The 24,000-nt window shown below is 45.2% G+C and overlaps 1 protein-coding gene across 1 annotated transcript; it reads right to left on the bottom strand.

The window, feature by feature from the left end:
- Positions 1–783: 783 nt before the first annotated feature.
- On the bottom strand, positions 784–22,386 carry LOC311363296 (rapamycin-insensitive companion of mTOR-like; the record flags this gene model as incomplete). The annotated part of the gene is made up of 38 exons (XM_084483257.1): positions 784–834; positions 1,262–1,400; positions 2,911–3,034; positions 3,532–3,669; positions 3,997–4,182; positions 4,586–4,661; positions 5,169–5,352; positions 6,201–6,374; positions 6,513–6,930; positions 7,579–7,823; positions 8,522–8,628; positions 9,368–9,460; positions 9,852–9,939; positions 10,687–10,799; positions 11,186–11,264; positions 11,591–11,667; positions 12,107–12,271; positions 13,274–13,400; positions 13,920–14,048; positions 14,635–14,793; positions 15,262–15,368; positions 15,929–16,109; positions 16,648–16,748; positions 17,381–17,461; positions 17,547–17,613; positions 17,741–17,831; positions 17,927–18,014; positions 18,291–18,373; positions 18,626–18,693; positions 18,796–18,863; positions 19,285–19,454; positions 19,868–19,994; positions 20,202–20,265; positions 20,468–20,599; positions 20,781–20,845; positions 20,944–21,032; positions 22,211–22,252; positions 22,356–22,386. 38 exons carry the CDS (start codon positions 22,384–22,386, stop codon positions 784–786), a joined length of 4,527 nt encoding a protein of 1,508 aa, XP_084339383.1.
- Positions 22,387–24,000: the final 1,614 nt, after the last annotated feature.

Here is a 24,000-nt window from a genome sequence, read left to right on the forward strand (position 1 = left end):
ACGGTGACTCACAAAGGCAGCAGCTTCACCACTCTGTCTGATAAGGAATGGATATTAAGCTTTTAAGCATGGTTAGAAGCTTAATATGAGCCACTTGCACAATAACAGGCCAACAAACACAATAACAGGCAGCTTGCTCATAACAACCACTGGCACATATAACTTATATATATATTATATATATATATATAACTTACTTCTTATTGTTTAGTAAATGTTTGATCAATGCATGCCATTGAATTAAGTGGCTATTGATGTTGATCTATGGTCTATATAAATATACTGCCAGAAAAAGTATTACACACACACACACACACACACACACACACACACACACACACACAAACACACACACACACACAAACATACACACATGCACACTAAATTCATCACATGTTGTACAGAAATTATGCATCAAATGATCACACCAGTATTATATATAATAACTGCCGGACAAGTTCTGTGATTATTATATTTCAAGGCAACACAGATTAAATGTATGTCATCTTTAATATGCACTTTAATCCTTTGCAACACTTTGATTAATAACAAGCTAGGGAGACAAAAAAGTGTTTTAGTGTTTTATTGTCAACTCATAGGTTGCTCAACAGCCCTGTACAAAACGGTAGATAATTGCAGTTTAACAACAGGCTTGGTGGTCTTATTGGGTTTGAGCCAGTTGCAGTCTCCCCCTCGACTGGGCAAAGATCCGGTCGATGATGGCGGTGCTGGATGATGAATGGGAAGTGAAAGTGTTTGGTGTGTTGGCCCGAGGAGGTTGGATCAGCTTGAGTTCTCTGTTGTAGACAGGACGCTCTCTGCCTCTTCATAAAGCTTCAGGAAAGACAACGTCATTTAAAAAGAAATCTGAATCAAAGAGATATTCCATAGTTCTGACTTTAAAGTCAGAATTCTGAGAATAAAAACAGAACTTTTTTTTTTTTTTTCTTCTTATGTGTGGCCCGTTCCGAAGGCTGAATCATCTAACCTTTTCTTTTCTTTTTTTCCTCATAATATGTAATCCGGCCGGCCTTTTAGGGAAATAACTTCCTTCATTTAGTGAAGGAAGTTCCACTGTAGATGAAACAAACCCTTCTGTTGCAATCCTCCCTCTTGCAACAGTGGCGAGCCACAAACGCAGAGATACTTTTAGAATTCAGGGTGACACACGCAACGCAGAGTGACGGTTGGAATTCAGCCAAACTCTGAGTGTCTCCAACCCCCCCCCCCACCCCTGCCCACTGTGGGCTTCCCTACTTACTGGCAGGAAGGAGACGTCTTGGAAGAGCTCCTGGATGAAGCGCCTGGCGTGCAGGCGGAAGGTGTGGTGAGCCATCAGGTTGGAGATCTCCGAGTAGAGACAGACGTCGTCAAAGGCGTGGGGGAACTTCTCTTTGATCCTGCCAGGGGGGGAGACACACCCTCTCAGGAATAATGGTGCCTTCATGTGCTATGGAAATTATGGTAAATACCAAAAGCCGATGTGAAAATTGCACACGAATGCCCCCCCCTCACGTCGTCATTTCCACTGGAGAGCTCGTAGAATATTTTGGTACACGAGCTGCCGAGATGAGATAACCTTTGACCTTTTCAACAGTAACACGTCAGGATCTGTGGGTCCGCCATGTTTCATTTCACTATGACAACCAAAGCACTTGAACACAACGCACTCGTCATTTCCAGTTCACAAATGGAAAGGATCATCTTTTCCATAGCACGTGAAGGCAGGATCAGTCACCCACTGCTGCCAGTCTTTACCAGTGGTTCTCAAACAATGGGCCGGGACCCGTATGCGGGTTGTAAGCAGGGATTGAGGAGTGAGGGAGTGGAATGGCCACAAACAATATTTCTACACAAATTATTATATTATAACAACAAAGTAGACATACTGTCTGGTCAGTTTTATTTGATCATCAGTATGTTTCGAACATAAATACTGTACTGATGAACCACACCTAGATAAAAGATAAAGGTAGGGTAAGCTATTTATTTATTTGTATATATTATTAGCAATTTAATACGACAAACGGCAATCAATCAATCAAATGCTCTGACAAAAAAAAGAAGACCAATCCGGTATCTGTGGCTGTCGAAGGCCTGTAGTAAGCCTGTCAAATCATTTAAATCTGGCTACCTGCGCACACTGCTCCTGTGCGCATGACCAGAGATGTTCCACAAGGCTAGGCAGGCCTATTGCTAAAGCTAGCGAGTCATGTGTTTTGGGGGAGGCCTCAAAAGAGGGGTGGGATATTTTTGGTTGCTTTGCCTTCAAAATCTAGCTTACTATTGCTGGTTTCTTTCAATTGCCTACCCTACCTTTAATTGTCCTGGGCCAAAAAGGGGGTGGGTCCTGGGCCAAAAGTACTCACACAGGTGGGTGACAGAATGCAGAACATTTGGGGACCCCTATACCATTCATCCATGGTCCATTCATCCATGCTGGCAGTGTACGTGGTACACAACGGCTGTCCTAGCTATACACCACTGAAGTGTAATACATGTCTACATGTTGATTTATTGTGTTGTTGTGTTGTTTAGAGTCCAGAGAGGATTGTCACTAGCTTTGATTTGTTGAAATGTTGTTTCACCGTGAAATATTTCTAAAGTCTATAATTTTAATTGAAAAAAAAAAGATGAATCGGAAATCAAAATAATTTATATTGAATAACATTGAAGGGACACATGCCATCAGAAGAGCCAGGAAAGTCCCAAAATGACAACTGTACACAAGAAGAACAACACTTGTGAATGTGAACAGTATGAAAATATACAGTGAATGAGAAAAGTATTAAGATAGAGTGTGAATCTGTGAACAGTAATAAGATATACTGTGAATGTGAACAGTAATAAGATATACTGTGAATGTGAGCAGTATGAATATATACTGTGAATGTGAACGTGTGTTCCTACTTCAGAAGGCTGGACTCGTTGCCCTTGGTCCCCACGGAGGAGCTGAGGTTGACCACCAGGCGAAGCACCTCCTTCCTCAGCAGCACCCCGCTGGAGGGGCCGTTCTCTGGGATGGACTTCACGCCTGGCCCCCCGGGGACCCACAAAAGTGACAAGGAGAAACACATTCAGTCCGAAGAACAATATCTATTAAAGGGATCCTCAAAGTCAAGAAATCAAGGTCAACTGAGAAAAGATGACTTGATCCCAGATAAAGGTGTCACAGCAGAAAGTACAGGAAAAAAAGTAACAATACAACTGCAAGAAGGATAATAAAATACAGAAAACGATATGGAAAGAAGTAATTGGAATGTAAATGCAAAAGCTACATTTGTCAAATTTGTCCATTTGGTTTGTATAGCCCTTTATCACAAATACACAGTGGTGGGCAGCATACGGTAGTGTGGGGATTTTTTAAAGGAGTCCCCAAAAATACAAAATATTAACTTCTTACAGTCGCAAAGGGGCTTCACAGGCCCACAATTTGCACCACCGAAGCCCTTTGAATGTCAAGGATAAACGCCCCAAGGCCAAAGGAGGGAACCTCGAGAAGGACCACAGAAGAGCTTGAAGAAGCCTCACCGAGGACCAGCTCTGCACTGTTGCCACTCCCTGCTGAGCCCTGGGACAGGGTGGTGCCGGACACGCCTGACAGCCTGGCCTCCAGGTGGGTGGATGAGGTACTGTACCACTCAGAGAACAACAGCCCGTCCACCAGGTCTGAGACAACACACAAGCCCCATCAACATCCACCCTGACGCTAGGTCTCGGCACACTTAAGAGTCTGTGCCCTTGTTGAGTTTCTGCTTGGAAATTTGATCAGAATTACAAATGAGATAACCTGCATACTTTTGGTTAACTGAATGATAACAACAATTATAATCACAATCAAGGAATAATACAAACATAACTTAATCTATCATAATAGATAAAGATGAGAGTATCAGCAGAATATGCATCTATATGAATACGATGTGAATCTATGGACAAAATAAACACAATAAACTATGGTAAAATACAATATACAGTATATATACTGTATCTCACCTGGACCGCAGTTCTGAGACTTCAGGCCCAGCACTGAGAGACCAGAACAGTAAAGGCAGTTGTCATCGCTGTGTTCCTGCAGCCCCGTGTCCACTGGACTCGCTGTGGACGGTGGTTCTGTCGCGTGGAGCTCCGTAGAACCGAGCTGGGACCCCACACCGTCTTGGTGACCCATGTGACCGGGCTCTGAGGAAATGAAACCAATCAGTCGATCACTCGATCCTCAATGTCCTCAGTGTACCTGTGAGGCGTCCTTTAGCCAGAACACCTACATTTGGGTCAATCGTTTATGTCAATAACCTGTATCTAAGTTAATTGTAAGTTACTTTGGAAACAGGCATCAATGACTCTTTTTGTCCTTTCATAATTAGTCTAACTGTAACTGTTCCCATGTCTGCTATTTGTTGCACATTGTGAGGTATCTCATCTTGTGTCTTTTGTCAGATCCCCCCCTCGAAAACGAGACGCTACGTCTCAAGAGGTTTTATACTGAAAATAAAATGTTCTATTTAAAGAGAGCTAGAGTAGTAGTTAGTACATACTGTAAGAGTTAACAGTCAAATACAAAAGAAGAACAGAAGCAACATACCATCAGATGTTTCATCGTTGAACTCGTCCTCGGCTGGTGGGCTAAATGTCTTCTGGAAGAACGGTACTGGTTTGATCTGAGAAACCAGAACACGTTGATCAGTCAATTCAACATCGCAGAATCAAAACGTAAAAGGGCTTCACATCCAACAAACTTGGACACTCACAACTTATGGCTGTGGTTTTGTCTAACTCAACTTAACTCAACCTTTGCTCAACTGGTAGTGCAAAGGCTTCAAATGTGTCTGGGTTATTGGTTAAATCCTGCTCTAAAAAAATGTACGGTAACACTTTATTTGAAGGTCTACATAAGAGTGTCATGATACTGTCATAACTATGACATAACACTGTCATGAACTGAATGAATCATAAATGTTTATGAATCATAAATGTTTATGACTTCGGTCATTAAGTGTCATTCGGTTGTTGTTATGACAAGTTGACATTGTTTGGGTTGTCTTGATTATGACAAGTTGACATTAATCAAAGTGACATTACCAGAAGTTATCTTGGTCATGACAAGTTGGCCCATCAATTATATAATCAAACGCTGAGCCATGAAAAAAGAGAGCGGTAACGCTCACATGGAGCATGTTGGTGACGTCGACGGGCAACGCGATGCCGATGTAGTCGTCACCGTGGAGACCGCTCGTGCAGTCGGCGGTTGCCATGGCTCGCCAGGAGGAGGAGCGCTGCAGGGTGCTGTGGTTGATGGGGCTCAGCAGGTCCTCCCGGTCGAACGTCGCGAACCTCAGCGCCTTGCCGAACCTGCGGGCAAGAGGACAGGGTGGAGCTGTAAACAAATCCATTCATGTCATCGTTCATTCGTTACGGTACGTTAGACCCGTACCGAAAAATTTCGGTACGAATGAGTGTATCGTTACACCCCTACTATTGTGGCAACGCGGCCGGAACACAGCGGCCCTTGAAGCCCGGGGGGGGGGGGGGGCAGGTGATACAGGGGGTCTACCACCCGTTTCCCCCAGAGGGCGCTGGGGGAACAGCGCATTAGCGCTGCACCACTCAGAGCGACGAGAAACACTTGCGCAGGAGGAAGGAGATCACACGCAGGTGAGGCGCATAAAAGGCAAACTGATGCTCTGTCTAAAGGGGGGAAACATGTGGTTGCAGTACAGGAAGTCAGGAGGAAGTCACAAGGTTCCTTTCCCGGACGACCCATTTCCCCGACCGAGACGGACCCGCGGAGACCCACGGACCCACGGAGTACCTGGACGGCCCGCCGCGCACAAGGAGAGAGAGAGGACCGGAAGAACCTGCAGTGGCTGACGGTGCCCGGTCTTTAATTTACGGTTCGTCTACGGTGTGAGATGTCCACCCTGCTATGAGTTTGGATTTGATAAATGTTTTCGTCTTTTTGCATCAGAGACTTTGTACTGATTTGGGGGGGGGAGACGGGACACTACGGAGCCGGGTTACCACACTATGACGAGAAGAACAGAAGTTAGGGTGGGTAACACTTTATGAATCCAAGGAAAAGGAAATTCAACGTTTTTTAACCCTAACTTTTTTTTCCTTCTCTCTCTCAAGGTTCAAGTAAAAAAAACAACAACAACAACAAAAAAAAAAAACGATTGCAAAGACTTTTTCGTTTTCACCTCTGCGGGGTGAACCTGGCGCCCGGGCGGCCGGTGGCGGGGGACACCAGCGCCTCGCCCCGGCCCAGGAAGGGCTGGATGCGCTGCTGCTGCAGCCGCCGCAGGGTGGTGTAGCCCAGGGCGTCCAGCGAGCTGGCCTGCCTCAGGGACGCCGAACGGGTCAGCAGGTGGGTCCTGGCAACCCGGGGGGGGGAGGAGGATGAAGAAGAGGTGGTGGAGGAGGAGGAGGAGGAGGAGGAGGAGGTGGTGGAGGAGGAGGAGCGGGTGAAATTCCCGAGAAGGGTCCCGGAGGCCGAAGTCACCTCGAGGGACTTGCTGTGCGGCCGGTGCGAGGAGCAGCCGGAGGAGGAGGAGGAGCTGGGGGGGGCCAGCGACGTGGACCTGGACCGGGAGAGCTGCAGGGCGGAGAGGGGCCGAGGGGAGTCCGGCTGCGGGGTCTGGAGGACGTCGTTCTGGGCGGCGGCGGCGGCGGTGGTGGTGGTGGGGGTCCCGGGTTGGAGACCTTGGACACTCGCGGGCACGGTCTCCGTGGAGCCCATCACGGCTCCGCCGGTTGTAGCGGTGTTCAGCCTCACCTGGGCCCCCGCGGCCCCTGAGGGCCCGCCCCCGGCCCCTCCCTCTCCTCGGGGGTCTCCCCCGGGGGGGCCCGTGAAGGTCATCCTCGGGGTCTGGTGGTGATGAGGAGCCGAACGTGGGCGGGGCCCCCTGCGCTCCCTCCCCTGCTCGTCTTCTGGGATGAACACATCACCTTACATAAAGTAGCCTGGTTTAAAACCTGGTCGTAGTGATGATGTAACTTTCAACATTGTACATTATACAACCATCTCACAGCTGGACACACATAAAACTGCTTTTTTTTTTGCAGTTTTATCTTCTACGATATCTTATATCGTAGGCCTTCATTGCTTATCTTGTATATGTGTCGTTTATTGAATAGTTAATCCAGGTAGGACAGCATCATTCTCACTGGGGTGAACCCTATGTATTATCTAATTTTATAACTCTTTATATTATGTGACATTATTCCTAATAAAATCAGCATCTCGAATTTCCCATCTGGGATTAATAAAGCAATCATTTATAAGTAATATAGCAATCAAATCGTATCAAATTATGCCGCGTTCACCCTGTACACGTCCGTCGACGCATCTCACTGACTTTGCATGGGGCGACCGTTGCCTGTGTCGAAAAGTTGAGAAACGTTCAACTTATCAGGCAGCGACGGATCCGTCGGCCAATCACATCGCGTCCCCCATACGTCACGGTCAGACACACCCCCCGTCCTCCGTCGACGAACGCGTACGGTGTGAACGCGGCCGTGACTGCAAAGGTTGCAGTAATATACAGACCATGAGACAGAAGACCCCCCCAGACTCACCGTGGCGGTCCGTGGGCTGGCTCCCCTCGCTGTAGCGCCGGGTCCGTGGGGACCCTGACGGGGGTCTGCGCATCCGTGGGAGGGGGGGTAGGGTGTCGCAGGCCTGGGTCTGGAGGTCCGCCTCCCCGGGCACCAGGGGCCAGGGGGTCAGCCGGCTGTGGCACACGGCGTCCCAGCCCAGCTGCCTCAGGACGTCACAGCCCCGCCGCGTCTTACCCAGCATGCCCAGCGCGTAGAGGCACGTCCTACCGCACGGTAGGAGGCAGGGGGGGGGGGGGGTTTAATCGTTTCATTCGGTCTCTGCGTTTAAACTGTTGTGGGTAGGGTTTAGTCCCTGGATAGGGTTTAGTCCCTCCCTGGATAGGGTTTATTCCCTCCCTGGATAGGGTTTATTCCCTCCCTGGATAGGGTTTAGTTCGTGGATAGGGTTAAATCCCTCCCTGGATAGGGTTTAGTCCCTGGATAGGGTTTAATTCCTCCCTGGATAGGGTTTAGTCCCTGGATAGGGTTTAATTCCTCCCTGGATAGGGTTTAGTCCCTGGATAGGGTTTTGGACTCCAGGCCAACTGGTTCTGGTCTACCTGTGAACAAGATGCCTTAACCCCTACCTGCTCCTTAATGACTGTTATCTGAATTCACTCTAATTCACTGCTTTGGGTAACAGTGTCTGATTGACATAACATTCATTAGGTACCTTAGATACATCTTTTAGAACCTTAAGCTGTATGTCTTAGATACCACAGGTACATGCAGTAAATCCCCCAAATACATATATTACAGCCTCTAGATGCATTTAATATATCCTATAAATACTGTACATGTATTAGGTTCCACGGATCCAGGAACCAGATGAAGAGACACTGAGAGGAACCCCTGGTGGGTTGCTGTTGCCGACGGTGAAGGTAAATCATGTCAGGGCTGTGAACAGAGTGAGCGCTCGTACCCTCTGACGGACAGCACCTCACAGTGTTGGGCCAGTGCCACCACCTCGGGGACCACGCCCTCCTCCAGAAGCAGGTTCACACCCCAGTTGGTGGAGCCGATGTTGCCCTGCAGTGGACGACGACAAGTATGGTCTATGTTCATGGTTTAGACGACCTAATACATCCTCAGTCATGAAACTGAGTCTGATGTAGGGCTGTGCAATTGATCCAATTTTGATCACGATTTCGATTCTTGGGTCAAACGATCTCCAAATTAATAAAATCGAGTTGGAACGATTCTTTTGAAAAAAAAAAATATATATATATATATATATTTTTTTTTTTGGATTCTGAAGTTCAAGACAAGTTAAATGCATTTTATTTTCAAACTCAAAAAGAATCGTTTGAAGAATCGTGATTTCAATCTTGACCAAAAAAATTGTGATTCTCATTTTTTCCAAAATCGAGCAGCCCTAGTCTGATGCTTAAATGTCATTGAATCTATACTATACGTATAAAAAGACACATATAAAAAGTACAGTATATAAATATAAACAAATATTAAAAACTTCTCAGTCCTTCGTAACAAATTATTGGTATTTATTTATTCATAGATATTTTTGTATATTTTTATTTTATTGATATGTATCAAATATATGTATCAACAAGCTGAAACAATCTTGGATGTGTTCAATATCTGATATATAAGATCTATTTATACAATCTATCTATACAATATAGCTGGTATAGAAAACCAGCATTTGAAGGGAAGTACATCTTCACAACGTACTAGTGAACCAGCATCCAATACCAGTATTGATCGATCCAGTCCCACTATGAATGAAGGGTTTGCATGTATGGTTTACCACAGCCCAGAGAGCAGCTTTCAGTGTCTTGATGCCCTCCCAATTGTCCAGGTCCGGGGATCGAACCACTGAGCTCAGATCGGGAAGCACATTCTGCAGAAAAATACAAACATAAACTTTAAAATAGATCCCGTACAAAAAATACAGATATGAAGAAATTCACTGCTAAAGGAGAACTACTTTTCTTATGTACTTTGGATTGTTTTTGTTAAAAAGATTAGAGAAGGATGAAAACGACGGCTGAAACATGCCGCAAAGGCGACGCCGTGTATCTGAATTCACTGCGCGTCGTGTTGGATAAAACCATCAGCTAGTTGTGTTGTATATACAAGTGTTTCTTTATTTTACCTCTTTATTGTATACACAAGTGTTTCTCTGTGAGCTGCTGGAAAATGCAATTTCCTCGGGGTATAGGAATAATAAAATCGAAGTCTAAGTCTAAGTCTAAGTCTAGTTGACCAGACGGTTAACGGCCAAAACCGACCTGTGCTTCCAGTAGCTGGCAGCCCGCCTTGTCGTGGACCAACTGGCCGTACAGGTGAACCGGGGGGTACACGGCTGGTCTTTGTAACCTGGTTGTGAAGAGAAAGTAGAACCATGACGACTGGTAGATTTCAAGGGAACCGCCAAACCCTAAAGACAACTTATTCTAGATGAAAGGATACCTAGTGGGTTCAATATTACTGCTGTGGATTGATCCAAGTCCAAGTCTCAACCTAAATGCCGAAACTTTTAAAAACGTAGGATGAGATGCAATTATGAGGCCATGGATACGGCCCTCATAATTGCCCTCTATGGTTTGAACACTATAACTATTAAATGAGTTACCAGGACTGAAATTGCCAGATACGTACGATTTGTCTAGAACCTCTCAGGTCGTTTCCACGGTACCTTGGCAACGAGCGCAGACCTCAATGCCTCTGGTAGCGATTGGATAGACCTACAACCAATCAGAGCGATGCCTCAACGGCGCTCCTATAGGACTGTACAGTCAGCGTATCAAACCCCGCCCCATATTATATCAACTGTTGTGATTTGCCATGCAGAGCAAATAAAAATGAGCTTGCAGATTCATCTGGTTCCCGGGCTGTGTTTCCTGTTATTGGCCCTATTGGGTTACCAAGTAATGTCCATCAAACAACCCGCCCCGAAATGAAAAACAAATCAAAGTCTCTCCCAGAAGATGTGTGTGGACTAGCTGAAAGAGGGGGATTTGGTTTTCCTTGAATAACGGCATCTATGAGGACATGGCTGACGGGAAACCAACGGCCATGGCATCACAAACAAAACCAGAACCGGAACGGAACCCAGCAACGGACCGCGAGGAGGAGGAGCGTGCGGGACCGCTCCCATTCAGGACAGGCCTGCGGTACGTGGTGAGAGACTCATTCAGCTGCTCCTCCATCAGATCCACATACTTGAGGTTATACTTCTGTACACAGGGAGAGAGGGAGGGAGAGAGAGAGACACAGAGAAAGAGTGAGAGACACAGAGAGAGAGATGGAGACACAGAGAGAGATGGAGACAAGAGCGAGAGTGGGAAACATCACACAGAGAAAGGGAGAGATAAAGAGAGGAAGAGAAAAGGGGAAAAAGAGAGAGAAAGACAGAGAGAGAGAAAGAGAGCGAGAGAAAGGGAGAAACACGCACATAGAGAGACACAGAGAGGAAGAGGGCGAGAGAAAAAGGGAGAGAAAGACAGTGAGAGAGAGACACAGATAGACAGACAGCAAGAGAGGGAAACATGAGTAACACAGAGCGTTATTATGGGATGTATTCCTAATTGCAGTGAGATTCAGAGTCCAGGTGCAAGCAGACCTTGTGCCATCTCTCCAGCTCTCCAGTGATGAACCCCCTGTCCTCCAGGTAGGAGAAACCCTTTGGAATGGACAGAAACCTGGAGGCAGAAGAGGAGATGTTTTAAAGCTGAAATATGACCTGATCTGTTCATTTCCCATCTGGGAGTAATAGTAATATCATGTTTGGTTTTAATATATGCCATTTCTTATTGGACACTATTATCCAAAGCCTTACATTAAGTTCAGTGTATACATTATTATCATGTGCTTTCTATGAATAATTAGCAATAAATGAATAGTATTAACAGTAAGGTACCTGAGGAGCAGCCGTGTGTTCCTGTTTTAGTTAGTCGGTAAGTGGTTTGTCGTAAGTACTTGAAGTGTTTCAGTATTTGAATAGTAAGGTAAGTGAACAGTAAGGTACCTGAGCAGCAGCAGTCGTCCCTTGTCTCCGAGGTGTGTGAGAGCTGGTTTTAACTCCACCAGCGCGTGAAGGTTGGCCTGGAGAATCACAACCACACATGTCATTAATGACACCTTATTTTACAAAAACAACATATGGGCAAAGTATGATAAGCAAACTGAGTATGATAAACAAACTATGATAGGCAATTTACTTTGATTGAGCTCAAGAGAGGCAAAGTCTAGGAAGTTCAGAAAATCCTTCTGCAGTCAAACACACACATTGGCTTCTGAATAATAGCATTATTGAGTTTGCCTTCCAAGCAAAAATAGGCTCATATTGGTCCTCACATGTCAAGTCCATCATCCAAAACTTATGTGAATTGTGTTGTAGGAATGCGCACAAAAAATGAATTCCACCGTACCATGTTACCATTTGACAAAAACATAAATCTCGAATGAGAATGATTCATTCTCATTTCAAATCATTCAGCCTCTTATAAGTATTCGGAGAGCTCCACAGGTCGTGACCCCTGACCTTGTCCTCACAGGCCTCGTCCAGGACGTCCAGGGCCTCCAGACGGACCGCCGGGCTGCGGTCGTACAGCTGGGTGACCAGCAGCTCCATGCCCCAGTTACTGAAGAACTCTGCGTTGGCCCGCAGCAGCACCCGCAGGTGCCTGGTGGCGTACAGCCGGCAGCTCTGTGAGGGTGGCAGTAGGGGGTGTTATCAGCGTACAACATGACCAACCACAACACATAGGCCAGTGTGTTTCACCCCAGAGTACTGTTGGTGGAACCTGGCATTTTGTTCTTAAGTTTTAAACTTAAATGATATCAATTTTAAATATTGTGTTGTCAGTGAATAAAGTTGATGACTTTTTATTAATTCACAAATAGTGTTGTTGTGGCATTCGATCATATGTTTTCCCTTGTAGTGTTTTCCATTGATGTTTTTACGTTACTTTGTGTTGGCTAAATAAACACACTGGGAGCAACATTGCAGACTTTTCGTTCCACTGGTTCCCACTGGCCATGGCCTCCTTAAAGTGATGTTTGTTTACTAAGGGGGCGCTGGCACTCTTTGCTCAGCCTCTGCATGTGTATTTATCTGTTTTCTACCCTTTACATACGAGGTGGTCCACAAGGGACTATTTAGAGACCATTTAGTGGTTACACCTTAAGTCAACGCTGAAGGCGAGACACCCACTAGCGACAGGGGCTCGACCCCCCACCATTTCTTGTGTACTGTCGACGGCATACAGTGGCAGCTCTAGAAGACCGCTCTGTACGAGGAGGGGGAATCATCCATGACTAACCTGGCTGAATCGCTAGCACTCTCCTAGCGGTTCATAAGGCTTAAGCACATAAGGCTTTTGCCAACGCAGTGACCCGGGATCGATTCACACCTGCGCTCCGATGCTACATGTCGTCATTCCCTCTAAAGAATATACATTTGATGAAAAACAAGAGACGGCCAATCGGGTTCTTGTTCTTACAAACCTTGATCCCCTCCTGCCACTCAAGTCACTCAAGCTGTCTTTCAATTCGCTGTTGTGTCCAAAAAGGAACAGACCTATAACGGTATTTAAAAACCGAGATGGCCGAGGATCTTCAGATTCACACTGAGTCTCGTCCTTCAAAAAGGGGCAGGGGCAAACCAATCAGGCCGTCGTCAGGTTCTTTGGCGGTGGGAGGATCTTACGTCCGAGGCGGCGATGAGGACCTTGGAGAGGATGACCCGGGCCAGGCCGTCCCGGCTGAAGTCCAGCGTGGACACGGTGAGCTTCACCACGTGCTCCTGGTTCCTCTGTAGGCACAGGCTCAGCAGGCTGCAGGTAGGGGAGAGGCGTTAGCTCAGCACGCGCTGGGTCAGACCCACAGCTCTTCTTCACCTTCACTTATATCTATAAAGTCTATCTGTATATATTCAATTCAATCTAATTCAATTCAATTAATCACAGGTACAGTTTCAAAGAGCTTGACATGCCATATATTATTGACACCCCCCTGACCCTAGCCCCCGAGAGGGCAAGAAAAAACGTCATTATATATATATATATATATATATATATATATAAAGGCTTAACAAGCAAACTGATAAAAGCAAATACAGAAGACAAATATTTTTTTTAAATGGAATAACAAATCAAAAAACGACATAATTACACTATTAAAATTATAATTGATTATTATTAATATAGATAAGAACATTTGATTCCATTTGATAAAGTTAAACAACTTCTTGGACTGGAGATGGTTTGGCTGTTTAAAGTCTAAAAGGAGGTTGAGAAAAGGTAAATAATACTAATCATATTTTTAATAATAATAACAACCCCTGACCCACTGACCACTGATAGACGCTCCCTTTCTCCAGCACCTTGACGCCATGGCGATGGGCTGACAGCGTTCCCAGGAACAGGAAGTAGTACTGACTGAGTGTGGTCAGTAGTAGCCCGTTGCCATGGAGACCACCGCTGCTGCTGCTGTCGGCTTTGGGCCTGGTGGAGGAGCGCAGCCATTGGACGACGTCTCTCACCAGGTCCTCCAGGTAGACATCCCCTTCCTGGGAGGGGATTCACAGAAGAGAGGAGAAGATAGCGAGTGTTTCAATTAAAGTCAATACATTATTTTAGGAATAAAAACAATCAATTCTTCATCAAAATACTCCAAAAATGTTTTTTTTTTTTGGTTTTGGTCTTTATTTGAATTAGTACAGACATTGGCAGTTTGAAACTTCTTCGGTATAAAAAACTCTAGCTCAATCTATTGGTGGAAGAGTCATTGGTACTATTTGGTATTTTCTCAATTTCATAATAAAAGAGTTTATTCACAAAGTGTTCTAGTTGTAGAGATACACAGACACACACAACATGTTTATTGTGAAAAAAGGGCACTCTCTGGTTGGGCTAAAGATACTTCTATGGGTGTGGCCTATATGTGATTAGCTAATACATGAGTTGATGAGATAACAAATGGTGCAGAAGGGGGAAACCGAGGTGATTCATTACTAGATTAGAAGAAAAAACGCGTAAACACAGGCCGTGACACAGGCCAAACGCAGACCAAGATAAACGGTTTGCACCGACCTCCTCCGAGTCCAGGAGAAACTGGATGAGTTCACAGCCGACCACGGCGGTCTGTCGGGCCCGGGGGTGCTCGGGTTTCATGGAGACAAACAGCTTACTGCTGGGCATGAAGAACCACAGGAGCCTCCTCACAAACCTCGAGGGAAACAGCAGGATAACAGAGCCGAGTGGTTAGTACCGTCGATACCCAGTTAGGAGGCTCGATCCCAACTCCTGCTGCCTTCCTATAAGTACACTTGGGCAAGCGGCCCAGGACCTAACACCCACCTGCTCCTGAGTCATTGTTTGATGAGGGGTATGGTGATTACTTGAGGAGTCCAACTTGTTTATACTCACTTGTGTATATGGTCATCCCGATTGTTTTGCAGTTTAACATTCGGCCACTAAAGATAAAAAAATTACAAAACAGAAGACCACATATTTTTTATATTTACAACTGGCACAAATATAGACAATAATTTATATTTATATCTATAGAATATAGAAAGCAATGGAGATAAACAGTCAAAAATAAGAAAAAAGTTAGCAGTATGACGATCTGGGGACTACCTCCGAAAAAATACAAAGATCACGAAATAATTCTAAATACTATCGGCCGTTTTGCACGACCTTCAGGATGGTTTGCACCAGCTCCCAGTTCCAGTCCAGGTTCTCGTCGTGGTGGAGAACGTGGCTGTCCCTCAGGTTCCCCAGCAGGGCGTCGTCGTTCTCCTGAGGAACCACAGAAACACAGGGCTCATGTTGTCAGTACAAGCAGCCTCAGGACATTCCTACACACCACCGGCAAGTCAGATCTAATGCACAGGATGGACCCTGGGCAGGGGGTTCGAGTCCTAACCCAAAGGTACTAGGGTCGATTCCCAAAGTCTACAGCCTATCTGTAGCCATCCTTGAGTAAATCATTCCTAACACTTACCTTTTACTTCATGACATGACATTCTGAATCCACTCTATGTGGCCTCTATGCCTTAAGGGCTGATGATGGTTCCACGTCGACGCAACGCAAAGGGGGTTACGGACCCCTTACGTCCTTGCAGAACCCTCCTTGCGTCCACCGCAAGGGGCCTGACGTGCGCCTCCCAAAAATTGCAACCTTGCGTCGAGGTGACGCAGCAGCAAGGGGCTGTGATTGATCCGCTCACTCAAACACGACGCAGAACCAAAACAAGTTGACGACTGCGTCGAAACCGTCTGTGCGGTCGTTGCGTTGCGTCGACTTGGAAACCACAACCGAGACTTAAGGTGGTCGACGGGGGGGTCCTCTGTTTTACCTTCATGGGGAACTTGTCTCTCTGCAGGGGTCTGAGCGGGAGGGCCAGGGACCCGTGGGGCGGGGCCGCCACCCCGGCCGCCCGGCGGAGGAAGTGGTCCAGGAAGAGGCTGTGCGGGGAGGGCCCCTGCCTGGTCCTCTCGTGGAAGAGCTTCAGGTGCGTCACTGCGGCCCTGGCGTGTCTGGAGGGTCAAGCTCAAGCTGTTAACCAGACCCCTGTGATGGACTTGTTGGGTGGTTGTTGAGATGTTCTGTAGATACCGGAGTCTTAAGATCAGTGTGCGCGTTGCAGGAATTATTAACTGGTGTCACTGGGAAAACATTGTTTTCAAACCAATGCTTTGGAATGACAATTCATGATAATGATGATACGTGATTATACAAAATGACCTCGTCTGTTGCACCAGGTCCAAGTGCAGCGTAATTCCTTCACACTATTTTCGGTATGGATAATGTCACGTAGATTATAATCCATTTATCTATTTATGATGATGAACCTTCAATAAATTCACAGGAGTCACGAATAAATGTATCTTTTTCCCTTGGTCTTCCACATCATGTCTGATGAGTCGTAGCCGCACGCTCAACCACTAGCTAGAACTCTGGATACAGGGGTGACAGCTCAGACGGTTCAGGCCGGGGGGGTGACCAGGCCGGGGGGGTGACCAGGCCAGGGGGGGGACCAGGCCGGGGGGTGACCAGGCCGGGGGGGTGACTCACTGTCTGTGGGCCCGCGGGACGGCGGAGCAGGCGGCCATGTTCATGAGGCGCGGCAGGCAGTGGAGGTGGTGGCTGTGGCAGTGGGGGAGGATGCTGTTGGCCTGGAAACAGAGGAAGGAACATGCTGATGAATAGACAGACAGACAGGCATATGACGTACGTATAGAGACAGATAGACAGACAGAAAGACATAGACAGACATAGGGGCATATGACGGACGTATAGAGACAGATAGACAGACAGGAAGACATAGACAGACAGACAGGCATATGACGGACGCATAGAGACAGATAGACAGACAGGAAGACATAGATAGATATACGGGAATATGACGGACATATAGAGACAGACAGACAAACAGACAGACAGGAAGACAGACATACAGGCATATGATATGACAGACATATAGAGACAGACAGACAGGAAGACAGACAGACATACGGGCATATGACAGACATATAGAGACAGACAGACAGACAGACAGGAAGACATAGACAGACATCTGGGCATATGACAGGACATATTGAGACAGACAGACAGACATGACGGTAAACGGCATGGCTATGTGTAGTGATTATTTCCTTAAGGATCATTTGTTGTTTGTTTTACGATCCTACATTTACAAAAAGGATTGCATGACTGACAGACAGACAGACGGATGTGCCGGTAGATGTACGGATAGACAGATAGACAGATAGCAATAAGATAGATCAGCGAGTGCGAGAGAGACTACCATGTTGAGCAGTTGTCCCAGTAGGACTGTGGCCTGTATTGAGATTAAGTCATCACTGCTGGTGATCAGCTCCACCAGACCCTGGAGAGGAGCGATACACCACAGTTAGAGACGGAAACAAGACATTTTAAGATGGTACTGAAGAACTACTGTAGTCCTCTTTCACCTCGAGAAGTCTGCTATGGATGAAGGTGGACAGTAGGAACGCCAGGTAGTTGTCTATGAGGTTCGGTCTGAGAAAGAAAAAAAAAATCACATTAGAGATGATTAAATACATTGTAATCTCGTTATACCTGAAATCATCAAATGTACACTTTAGAAAAGAACCGACCAAAAGGAGAACATGCACACGTTTAATACCTTGATTGGGAACGTTGTGGAAGAATAACCAGAGCCTCAGAGACGATGAAGCCCTCAGTGAGCCTCCAGGCTTCCTGATGTCTACCAGGGTCTACAGGATGTGTCACATTAAAAGTACCTGTGTAAACAACAACTCCCCGAGGCTTGATATTCTGTCTGATGTTAAAACTATTTGTCTATACCCACCGACACTGATCAGCGCTTCGGTAAAGTCTGTTGTCTCAACCGGTACGTCCAGAAGGAAGACTTCGTAGATCACTTCTAACAAGGCTCTCTGTCGGACCATGAGGAGACAGTGTGTCAAATCCCCATGAAATCAAAATGACAATTATTGGCTAATTTCCTAGTTACTTATTTTTTAGCGGCCAGCAAATAAGAATTGTTATGTTATCTTCAACACAGAAACAATATATTTCGAGTCAAGTTAAATATTGCTTCAAAAACCAGAAAAAAACATGTCTGTCTTACAGAGCTTTGATTAAATGCAAGGTTACACCGCATGCCCTTCAGCCCGCTATGAATGCAGGACACTGTAGCTCTGAATACTTACCCTCACCTCGGTGTTTGGTATACACAGCAGGTCAATCAGAGACTGGATCCCTGAGTTTCCTTTCTTACACAGGGTAACAATGCCTGCAGGGGCAACAAGGTCGAGTGTGGTCAAACTAACGAACAATGAAAAACAGTCTTTGCCAGGTCATCAGGTCATTCCAGTACTTCTTTAAAAAGAGGTTTATAAAATGTTGGTATCCATGGGAATCTTGAGTTAATGCCCTACCATACTCAAAACTGTTGATTCACAATTATGGTTGAACACAATTAACACAGACTCATTTCAGTCGGACAACGTTTCCAATAAACGGCACAGTGTACAAAAATTCTTACCTGACCAAGAGCGGAATGTAGCAATAATTGACATCTTACTGGCCAGGAAGCGAGCATCTCTGTTCTCTCTGACCACAACAAATAAAATCATCCACCCAAGAATGAGCCATGACAACATTATCAACGAGAGGAGGGCTGAAAGAATTGTGATTTTGAAACCCAGAACTGACTTCAGACACTCCTCTCCGATGTCAGGAGTCAGTCGGTAGTGGAAGTCCGTGTACGGGACCAGGATTTGCTGCGAGCAACAGAAAAATGGGAACATTGCGACTGACAAAAAAAACAACAACCCCATTTAGCAATAATAAAAAAAAGTGTCCTCGTTTACAAAGGTGATCATTTATGATACAATTAAAATGAAAACCCCGTTAAATTTCACAATTACAAAAATTGGAGATCTCATTTTGTTTCATGTAAGAATTTGAACCTATATTGAACCTGAACTGTGAAAGTCGAATTTCTGTCACTTGTGACAGACAATAAAGTTTTTTTAATCTAATCTTATCTTATCTTATCTTATCTTATGAATGGGCCCCAAGACCGTTACAAAAGTGATCCATAAGGGCCACATTACTTGCGTAGGGTTTTGTGAATAAATAAATAAAGGTGAATCTCTCGTCTCATTGAGTTTTCCTCGCGTGTCTCTGGGTCGGCCGTACCTCCAGCTCTACGTCGGAGCGGACATACTGCCGCGTGTCGGGGTGGTTGAAGAGGTGGAGGACGGTGGCGATCAGCGATTCGTTCATGCTGTTCAGCCGACAGCCAATCACGTTCTTGAAGATGGCGCTCAGACCGCTGCTCTGGGCCACCACGGCTGGGTTCAATAGGGCTGTAAAATAGTGAGAGTTCTCTTATAGTGAATCAGATAAAATGTACTTTATCAATCCTAAATGGGAAATGTGTAACACAGAAAGCACACAACAGTAAAATGAATTAAAAAGGCTACAAGAATGTAAATATGAGTAAAAGACAGGCAAAAAAAATACATATATAGAAATACATACAATCAACGTAATATGTGTAGTAAGCAAAGTCGATGCACAAACTACATGTCAGTAATATATTAACATAATATAGACCGTTGGGATACACCACAGACAGGTGTTTATGGAGCAGGCAGTCGTTTGGGCCTTGCGTAAAAAATACAACTCGATCGTCAGGTCGTCTTCATTTGATTCTACGTGTGAACCGTTGCGTTATGGCAGGCGCCCGTCACTTGTGTTGGCGTCGGCGTTGACTCACAGAGCTCACAGATGATGGCGATGCAGGGCCGGACCATGTCGTCGGCCTCCTGGGAGCCCTCGCTCCCCAGGGCCATCAGGGCGTTGGTGATGGAGGCGGGGAATACCGACGCATCAACCGCCAACATCTGTGCGGAGACACGGAGCCCGGACATGACGCTACCTACCACACTATAACGCAGTGTTGGTTATGTAACACTACAACACTAACACAGCAACAATCCCTTAAACGACGTTAATGTTGTTAATTGTTACAGTAAGAATGTCATGGAAAATGACTCAAAACTCTAAACTTAAACTTGAGTGAGACGTGCAGTGTTTGAGTGAAATCGTACCTTTCGAACTAGCCGGAGAGCCTGTGTTTTCTCAGTCTTGTTACTGTCCTGAATGTCTATACACCTGCGGGTACCAGCAGAAAGACAAAATCAATATCGTTGTGGGATAATATAAAGGATTAAGTATAAAAACAGTGTCGATTCCCTAGCTCCAAATACACATATCAAGACGACCTCATGTCTTTGAGCTCACTCTCCCCCTCTGCGTTAACGACTCAACATCAGTGAATGGCATCAGACTACACAGGGCCGGCGGTGTGTGCCACCTGGCGATCAGGTAGTCCACGTTCAAGGCCAGGAGCTGGTCCAGGACGCTGCCGTCTGTGATGAGGTAGCGCAGGGCTCGTAGCGCCGCCGCGCGCACCTCCGTGGAGTCGCACAGCAGGGACAGCCGCACACTGGCACACGGGGGACAATGACCATGTACAAAAATGTCACTTTTCATTGGAGAAAACTGAAGAAAAAATGTAAGTTAAGATGGAGAAAGATGGAAAATAATGTACCTTTGTTTGTACAAAATGAAACAAAAACAAACACGAAAATGTCATCGTTAACATTTAGAAATGTCCAAATAGTCACCAAATGATGAGCTCCTGGTGTTTTAAGCCCAGCTCATCCTGATTATGGCCGACCCTGCGGAGAAGCTAAAGTAGAAGGATCCCCATTCAAGATGATACGATCCAAGGACAAAGGACCATTGGTAACATTAGCCTGGTGAGATCATGCTGTTTTCATTCCAAACCTGGACGAAGTTGTGCAGGTGTTTCATCTTCTGTGTGTTGGAGACGCTTTGGTTCCGTATGACGTGTTGGAGGATTTCAACAACATCAGCTGCAGGATCCAGAAAACAAAACAGAAAAACAAGATGAGACGATAGCTCAACCAAAACCGTCTCCTCACTCACTGAAGATGTTTACATGCACAGCGTAGCCCAGTTATATTAAACAGGTTCATTTTCTCAGTAAGTGATAACTGTGATAACTGATGATTACATTTACATTGATGTTATCTGTGTATTCAACAGAAGTTTGCTCAGTTGAACATGTGAAATGCATGCTTCATCCAATGATAACATGTGACAAGATTGATACACGATTACAACACTTCTTGGCCCTGTTTTTCTTTCAACTGTTTCAAAGGTTTGTTTACTTTGATATGTGTTTAAATTAAATGTATGTAAACCAGTTAAATGTATGATCATTACTTTTATTGTTCTGAAATAATGAACTCCAAGTTGTTATAAACAACACGTTTCCCTGAACAGTAGTGTCGCCAAAACAGTGGTGTCACTAAAAGCGTGACACTTGTTATTGCGATGGGGGTCTTTGTCAGCCAGGATATTGCCAAGAAAACACACATAATAATGGCACCCGCATCGGAGGAACATCATTACACCAAAATAAAGTCAGCCGTAAACAGATCCCTAACCTCTTAGCCAAAGTTGTGGGCTAGATCCACAAATGAGCTGAAAGCACACTTAACACCGTCTGCCGTGGCTCCTTAATCTGAGTGGTTGCATTCATATCAGCGATAAGTACTTTACTCTCAGCACCCTGCTGGTTTACTAGGAACGCTCAGACATAATGCTTCTATGAGCAGAGACACATGCTGCTGCTGTCTACGTCCTGATATGAGGTGGACGTCATGTTGTAGGCTACGTCAAAGTGTAGGCCTGCTCATTGTTGTTACAAATTGAATGACCAACAATTTTGCTCAATTCATGACTATCTGAGAACATACACATGTTGCCTTTCTTAATAAATAACGATATTTAAAAAAAACGTTGACTTTGCCAAACACATATTAGCCTACTTATACATTATGTAAATGAAAATGTACGATTTTGAAGTCTACAGTAGAAGCTGCCTAACAAATCAATGCTTTTGAAATGTGAGTGTGGTTAATGGGTATTTTGGGGTTATTACAACATGTACAATATGGTTTGACTGTAGTTCACATCTAAAACAAGTTAATCCAGCAACTGATAACAGCCCTTAACGTTTGCTTACCTCTGGAATGGTCCACAGATCCATTTTCCTCCCCATTGTGCTCTGCATAAGGTCAAACACAGTGGAATGATGTTACAAATGGGTCAAACATTCACAAAATAAACAAGTCATCATTAATAAAATAAATACATCATCTCACGTCTACCTCTCATCTCTGCGTCTTTTCTGACGCTCATTTTTCGCAGCACAATCAGAGCCGCGGGAATCTTCTATTTGAGGTCCTGAGGACGGACGTGGTCATAATGTCCTGTGTTTTGGGAACCTGCACCTGTGCCGCCTCCTGCACATAGACACTGTCCATCATCATGCCATCACAACACGCATGAGCCGACTTAAAGACTCGGGAAGGTAAATAACACCTTTGCTTTGTTGGTCAATCCTTTCCTTTAACTGTTTTTGCTTGAGTTAGCTTAAATGTTTGTTTTAGGATAATAGTTCGAGTCCGTGTTGCAGGTCACAGCTGCAGGGTTGTTGCCAACTCTCACTCTCACTGGCGTGACGCTCACGCTTTCAGCATCAATCTCACGCTCTCACGCACACGCAAGAAATGTCACGCCAAAAAAACAAAAAACTCCCGTTAATTTTCTGTTGATGACTTGAGTAGACTAGACCAGACCACAGCGTATTGTTTTTTAATGAAAGGGGAGGAGTTCAAGACATCTCCCTACAACGTTCTCACTGAACTGTAAGCATTATAAGATTCCACAGAGTCTCATTCCAGCCAAAAACCCAAAGTTGGCAACCCGGCAGCTGCAGTGCTATCAATTCACCACTACGAGGCGCTGTGGTTACTAATGGTCACTTTGGTCAGTGATCATTTAACATCTTCTATCAGTGCGGCTCTATTGAGGACTGTGTGCGAGTGTATGGGGCATGGTCGCATGTTGACCAGAGTCACACAACCTTAAACCTGTCCACATTCTTCAGGTCAGTAGGCCGTCCCAAGGCGGGGATGTTTTGTGTTCAATGTCTGGAGGCAAGTCCCTGGTGCGGGTTAGGAGTAGGAAATTGAAGTTGAAGTTGGGACAACTCTAGTGGATACCATTACATTATCAAATAAAATAAATGCTTGACGTTAAGAAATGTGTAAGATGTTAAAATAAACGTGTGCCTGGGTTTCAGAGGATAACGTCCCTGCTAATGTAACAGTATTTTAGTTATTTTAGTTATTGTAGTACTAAAATAACCACTAGGTGTCCCCATCGCATCTTAAAAATAAATCAACTTGGTGACAGAGCTGTTACATTAGCAGGGACGTTATCCTCTGAAACTCAGGCACACGTTTATTTTAACATCTTACACATTTCTTAACGTCAAGCATTTATTTTATTTGATAATGTAATGGTCAGGCAAACATCGCCCTTGACGATTCATGTATAATTATATTTAATTCCTCTCAAAGAAATTATTGTTTGCTCTATATTTATTCACTTTGATACTTGTTTTTCGTCTCTATCTAGGCCTGTGTGTCTGTAAGCAACAATTAACTGCTGTTTAAAACAGTCATACGCCACATTACCAAAGCTTTATGAATTGACAGGTGACAGCTACACCATGCAAGGCGTTTGGCTGTTAAAACGACATGGATTTAGGACAAACAGCACTGCGCCTGCGAAATGAATATCAGTCCAAGTAGAGAAAAACAAACAAATAGGTGTAAATCAACAAGGTTAATCCCCCAGAGTAGTGTGTGTGTCTATGGAGTTGCCTCGGCTCGACCTGTACCGTGTATCCAAGTCGCCCACCGTAGCGCGCAATCTCTGGCGCACAGCGTGTGTCTATAAGGGCAT

This window comes from Micromesistius poutassou (genome assembly GCF_964030765.1).
Source record: "Micromesistius poutassou genome assembly, chromosome: 18".
NCBI classification, from domain to species: domain Eukaryota; kingdom Metazoa; phylum Chordata; class Actinopteri; order Gadiformes; family Gadidae; genus Micromesistius; species Micromesistius poutassou.